At 41.9% G+C, this 7,118-nt stretch overlaps 1 protein-coding gene across 1 annotated transcript; it reads left to right on the forward strand.

The window, feature by feature from the left end:
- Nucleotides 1-134: 134 nt before the first annotated feature.
- On the forward strand, nucleotides 135-5,734 carry LOC102437397 (zinc finger protein 614; the record flags this gene model as incomplete). Its single annotated transcript, XM_006109311.3, has 3 exons — nucleotides 135-261; nucleotides 1,087-1,179; nucleotides 2,208-5,734. Coding segments are annotated over 3 exons (1,803 nt in total), but the record flags the coding sequence as incomplete, so codon positions are not given.
- Between the last annotated feature and the right edge of the window lie 1,384 nt (nucleotides 5,735-7,118).

A 7,118-nucleotide genomic window follows, 5' to 3' on the forward strand; every position in this document is an offset into this window, starting at 1 on the left:
GTTTTTACTAAAATATATTTGAGAAAGTATATAGATGCAGGCTATGTGGTAGAAACTAGAACAGCTGTCCTCATGCATTTTCCATGTTAGTAAAGAGAGTTGACACCACAGTAAACAGGACCGTGTTATTACAGGAATTGCTGACACTGGAGGATGTGGCTGTGGAGTTCAGTTGGGAGGAGTGGCAGCTGCTGGACCCTGCGCAGAAAGAACTGTATCGGGACGTGATGCTGGAGAACTACAACAACCTGGTCTCACTGGGTAAGCACAGCTCCCTACGTGACGTAGAGGTGCCCGGTCACTGGCCTTTACTCTAGTCCAGCGGTTCTCAACCTGTGGGTCGCGACCCCTTTGGGAGTCGAACGACCCTTTCACAGGGGCCGCCTAAGACCATCGGGCCGAAACCGGTTTGGCTCAGTGGATAGAGCGTCGGCCTGCGGACTGAAGGGTCCCAGGTTCGATTCCGGTCAAGGGCACGTACCTGGGTTGCGGGCACATCCCCAGTAGGAGATGTGCAGGAGGCAGCTGATCGATGTTTCTCTCTCATCGATGTTTCTAACTCTCTATCTCTCTCCCTTCCTCTCTGTAAAAAATCAATAAAATATATTAAAAAAAAAAAAAAAAAGACCATCGGAAAACACATATATAATTACATATTGTTTTTGTTATTAATCACTATGTTTTAATTATGTTCAATTTGTCACAATGAAAATACATCCTGCATATCAGATATTTACATGACGATGCATAATAGTAGCAACATTACAGTGATGAAGTAGCAACGAAAATAATTTTATGGTTGGCGGTCACCACAACATGAGGAACTGTATTAAAGGGTCGCAGCATCAGGAAGGTTGAGAACCACTGCTCTGGTACTTGATGAAAAGCTTTGTAGTCACTGTGGTCCTCTGAAGAGTCAGCAGATTTCCAATCTCCCCTCTGGCCCCAAACAAAGGGGTATAATCTCCTCTATCCTGAAAGAGAACTTTTACTTTGCATATGAGAAATTGTAATATTTCCCATCTTCACATACTATGCCGTATCCAAGTCACTGTATCTATGTCTTGTGTCATTTCTCCTGATCAGGGTATCACACTGCCAAACCAGATGCTCTGTCCAAGTTGGAACATGGAAAAGAACCACGAATAGAGGATGAAATCTATACTGGAAGCTGTCCAGGTGAGTGAGTGAGAACCAGCTAGGCTAGGGAGTGGCCCTGGAAGTCATATTCTAGTCCAGTGGTTCTCAACCTGTGGGTCACGAACAATGAAAATACATCCTGCATATCAGATATTTACATTACGATTCATAACAGTAGCAAAATTACAGTTATGAAGTAGCAACGATATTAATTTTATGGTTGGGGTTACCACAACATGAGGAACTGTATTAAAGGGTTGTGGCATTAGGAAGGTTGAGAACCACTGTAGGAGAAGGGCTTGCCCAGCCAGCATGGCTCAGTGGTTGAGTGTCGACCTATGAACAAGGAGGTCATGGTTCAATTCCTTGTCAGGGCATATGCCCAGGTTGCGGGCTTGATTCTCAGTGTGGAGCGTGTAGGAGGCAGCCAATCAATGATTCTCTCTCATCATTGATGTTTCTATCTCTCTCCCTCTCCCTTCCTCTCTGAAATCAATAAAAATATATTTTTTTTAAAAGAGAGAATAAAAAGAGAAGGGCTCACAGCTCTGAGGGTGTCTGAGGATAGCTAAATAGCTCCTCCACATAGGGATCTCCCGAGATAAGAACTCTTTCTCTTTGTGGTTGTTTTGCTTTAAACATACTCCTTTTTTCTTCTTGGATCTGATACTTCACCTTAACATCTTTATGGGACAGGATGGTCGACAATGAAGAGCCAGTCCCCACCACATCATCTTTTAAGCACTTTTATTCTTTTGTTTGTTTGTTTTTGTTAATGCTCACCCGAGGATATTTTTTCCATGATTTATAGAGAGTGGAGGAAGGGAAGGAGAGAGAGAGAGAGAGAGAGAGAGAAAGACATCAATGTGAGACAGACACATAGATTGGTTGCCTCCCACATGCACCCCGACTGGGGCTGGGGATTGAACCTGCAACCCAGGTACCAGCCCTTGACTGGGAATCGAACCTACAACCCTTCGGTGCACAGGCTGAATCTAACCACTGAGAAGCACTGGCCAGGGCTAAGCACTTTTATTCTAAGAAATTTGTTATTCTCTCTCTATTAGGAATCAGGAAAGTTGACAGTTGTCTGCAAGAGCACTCTCACAACCAAATAGTTCTGAAGAGCATCCAACAATGCCATGAAAGGAATGCACTTAGAAATACTTTTCATCTGAGCAGAACCAATATAGCCATAATGCGTAATCATATGTTGGAATTATGGAGGAACGCTTTGAAATCAAGTTTAATTAACCAGAAGCAAAGATATGAAGTAAAGAACCCCGTTGAGTTTAATGGAGATGAGAAATCCTTTCTACGTGATAATCATGAACAGTTGTACACTGGAACGGAAATCCCTAAAAGTGAAAAACACATCAGCACTGAATTACAAGTCTCTAAGCATCAGAAGACTCATAAACTAGAGAAATCCCAAGCATGCATCCAGGGTGAGAAAGCCTGCATCAGGACATCTCAGCTCATTCACCATGGGGGCATTCATACAGGGGAGAAAAGCCATGGGTGTGATTCACGGAAATCCTCCAGAAATGTCATTCTCACTCAACATCAGAAAACTCAAACAAGAGACAGACTCTCTATCACCAACGAATACAGAAAGGGCTCTCCTGTGAACGCTGGTCTCACCGGACATCAGCAAACCCATCCAGGAGAGAAATCCTACATATGCAGTGACTGCGGGAAAGGGTTCACCATGAAGCGCTACCTGATGGCACATCAGCGAACGCATCGTGGAGAGAAGCCTTACGTTTGCAGCGAGTGTGGGAAAGGCTTCACCGTGAAGAGCAATCTAATTGTGCACCAGCGAACTCACACAGGGGAGAAGCCCTACGTGTGCAGCGAGTGTGGGAAAGGCTTCACCATGCAGCACTATCTTGTTGTGCATCAGCGCACACACACTGGAGAGAAACCCTACGTATGCGATGAATGTGGAAGAGACTTCACTGTGAAGAGTAATCTCATTGTCCATCAAAGATCGCACACGGGGGAAAAATCTTACGTGTGCAGCGAGTGTGGGAAAGGCTTCGCCGTGAAGCGCAAGCTCACTATACACCAGCGAACTCACACGGGAGAGAAATTGTACATATGCGAGGAATGTGGAAAAGGCTTCACCACCAAGTGCACCCTCATCATCCATCAGCGAACTCACACAGGAGAAAAACCCTATGAATGCAGTGAGTGTGGGAAGGCCTTCAGCCAGAAGATAAGCCTCAGACAACATGAGCGATGTCATACGGGAAAGACACCCTTTGTATGTGGCGAGTGTGGAAAACAATATTCTCACAAGTATGGTCTCATCACCCATCAGAGAAGTCACACCGGAGAGAAACCTTACGAGTGCAAGGCGTGTGGGAAAGCCTTTGCCACAAAGTCCGTCCTCAACGTCCACCAAAGAACTCACACAGGAGAGAGACCCTACGAGTGCAGCATCTGTGAGAAAGCCTTCTCCCAATTGTCACACCTTGTTAAACATCAGAAAACGCACACCCGAGAGATGGGTAGATTCACTCAAGCTGAAAATTCTTTGAATGGAGAGTTACGGTCACTACCTGTGAGTGAAGTCATGCGGAACAACACACCTATTAATGCAATTTCTGTGGAATGCCTTCTGGGACAACCGGGACCTCATTAAACATCAGTGTTTCTAGCAGATCAGAATGCAAACATGGCAATGCCTGTTGTCAACCATGTGCCCTGAGGAGATTAAGGAATTTACCCGGGAGATTAGCTTGGTGAGGGCAGTGACTGTGGTAGTGCCTTGAGTGATCCTTACCTCACATTTTCTGTCAGTGAAAACATGTTGGAAAAACTCTGATACGTCCAATGTGAAGATGCCTTTCCAGCTTCGTTATATGCCTCAACAAAACTTTCTGGCTTTAATATACGTATGAAAAGTGCATATTGAGACAAATTCTGTGTATAGAGAGACGAGGAAAGCTTTCAGTGGGAAGGTAGACTTTATTATCAGGGATTGTCATAGATCATCGGTGTGTTCCTTGTTCGTAGAAGTATGAAAAACAGACAAACGATAAAAAACAAAGAAATGTGGTAACCATGGGAAAGCCTCTACCCAGAAAGAAGACCTCAGTGAGAGTCACAGTTCACACTGGAGACAAACTTTAAGAGAACTGCATTATATTTGACAATTTCACTGATGCATTCTAACCCATTGTTTGAAAATCATATAGGAGTTAAGGCTTTATGAACATGCTAAATTTAGCGCACTTTTAGTCAAATATCAGAGAACCTACAAAGGAAAGAAGTTCCATGAAAAGGGATAATGTTTGAGTGGGTTTTTGTTTTTGTTTTTTAAAGACCAAACTGTGCTACACCACTGGTGGTGGTGGTTTCTATTTTGAATCTGTACCAATGGTCCTCAAACTTCAGCATGCTCCGTTTCTTTTAAATATTTTTTTCATTGATTTCAGAGAGGAAGGGACAGGGAGAGAGAGAGAGAGAAACATCAATGATGAGAGAGAATCATTGATCAGCTGCCTCCTGCACGCCCCCTATCTGGAATCGAGACGGCACAACAATGGGAATCGAACCATGACCTGGTTCATAGTTCAACACTCAACCACTGAGCAACATCAGCTGGGCTGAGTGTCCTCTGTTATAAGTCTAACTTCATTTCATTTTACATTAGATAATTCACCTGATAAAAACTAGTGTGCTTTCCTCACTCCTGATTAATTCTTACTGTTAAATGCAACATAGGAGTGTTCTATGACCTCATACGATTAGCTCTCACCTTTCTTTGGCTCGAAATTTAACTGTGAATTTATCATACAGAAATAGTTTAAAAGAAAACATTTTAAATTTATAAATATAACATATTTATACTTACCCAATCAAGTTTATAAGTATGGCCAAATATTTTATAAAACCACCTTCAAAGTTATTTTTATAAAATGTTTAATATGAAATTATTTTAACTTACAAGAAATTGCAAAACAGTCCATAGACTTTCCTAGTATTCTTTACCCAGCTACTCCCAGTCAAAATATCTGATAAAACCATTTTTTATTGAATCCAGAAAAATGACATTGGTAGTATACTGTTAATGAAACTCTTAACTTTATTTGGATTCTATTAGACTTTACGTGTATTTTTTTTTAAGTTTGTAATTCTAAGCTTTATTACCTTATATAGAGCCACATAGCCACAACCATGATGGAAAATTGCTTAATCCACAGACTTCCCCGTGCTGTTTTTTAGGCTCATATCCTCTATCTAAACCTACCTCTGGCAAACACTTGACCTGTTTTCCATCAGTTTAATTTTGTTATTTCATGAATGTTATAGGAATCATTTTTATAATTGGATTTTATACGTTTTATATAAATCAATTGTATTTATTTATACAAATTTATAATGTTTTACTAATGGGGATCATGTAAGCATTTTGTGTTTTTGTCACTTGGCAAATTGCTCTTAATTGAGTTGAGAATAGTTTCTTTCTATTAGTGAGTACCTACTTACACTGGATATACCAGTTTGTTTAGCCATTCAAACTTGTGAAAGATTTGTATTGTTTCCTGGTTTCAGCTGTTATAAATCATAATGATGCTATGAAGTCTGCGTACAGTGTTTTGTGTGAATGTAAACGTCTATTCCTCTATAATACATATACAGCTAATGATTATTGGGATATTTGTTAAGTTAAAGTATTTAGCTTTATAAGAAATTACCAAACTCTTCCAGAATGGCTGTACTATTTTACATTCTTCCCAGCAATGTGTGAAGTCTGAGTTGCTCAACATCCTCTCCAGCACTTGGTATGTTCAGTGTCTTCTACTTTGGCCATTCTAGCCACATATGTGAGATTTTTAAAAATATATATATTTTATTGATTTTTTACAGAGAGGAAGGGAGAGGGATAGAGAGATAGAAACATCAATCAGCTGCCTCCCACACACCTCCCACTGGGGATGTGCCTGCAACCAAGGTACATGCCCTTGACTGGAATCGAACCTGGGACCCTTGAGTCCGCAGGCTGACGCTCTATCCACTGAGACAAACCGGTTAGGGCCACACATGTGAGATTTCATTGCCCTTCATCCTTCCCAGCACTTGGTGTTGTCGTTACATTTTACATTAACCATTCCAATAGGCATGTAGTAGTATTTGATCTTGAGCTTAACTGTATTTTCCTAATGGCTAATGATGATCAACATTATATTATTATTGTTTTTGTTGTTATTTTTGGAGTTATTTTTAAGTGGAAGTTTGTACCTTTTGACCATCCCCACCATCCCTACCCCTCTGGCAACCAGCAATCTTTTCTCTGTATCAGTGAGTTTGTTTTGTTTTAGATTCTACATATAAGTGAGATCATACAGTATTTGTCTTTTTTTAAATATATTTTATTGATTTTTTACAGAAAGGAAGGGAGAGGGATAAAGAAACATCGATGAGAGAGAAACATCAATCAGTTGCTTCCTGCATACCCCGCACTGGGTATGTGCCTGCAACCAAGGTACATGCCCTTGACTGGAATCGAACCTGGGACCCTTGAGTCCGCAGGCCGACGCTCTATCCACTGAGCCAAACCAGTCAGGGCAGTATTTGTCTTTCTCTGACTTAGCTCACTTAGCATAATATCCTCAAGGTCCAAGCATGAGTTGCAAATGTCAGGATATCCTGCTTTCTCATGGCTGAATAATATCCCATTATGTATACATAGGTATATAATCCTATATAATAAAAGTGTAATATGTAAATCGACTGAACGGCCCAACAGCAGGACGACCATCCAGACGACCATCTGGAACCACACTATGATACCCACTGACTGGTGCCAGGCCAGCCAAGGTGGGTCGATGCAATTGGTTGGGGCCCGGTCGTCACCCCATGATTGCCCCACAGAGGGAGGCCCAGGCCACCAGCCGACAGGGTGATCAATCAGGGGTGGGGGGGTGCTCCACGATTGCCCCAAAGAGGGAGGTCCAGGCCATTGA

The sequence above is a fragment of the Myotis lucifugus genome, unplaced genomic scaffold (genome assembly GCF_000147115.1).
Source record: "Myotis lucifugus unplaced genomic scaffold, Myoluc2.0 scaffold_8178, whole genome shotgun sequence".
Taxonomy (NCBI): Eukaryota; Metazoa; Chordata; class Mammalia; order Chiroptera; family Vespertilionidae; genus Myotis; species Myotis lucifugus.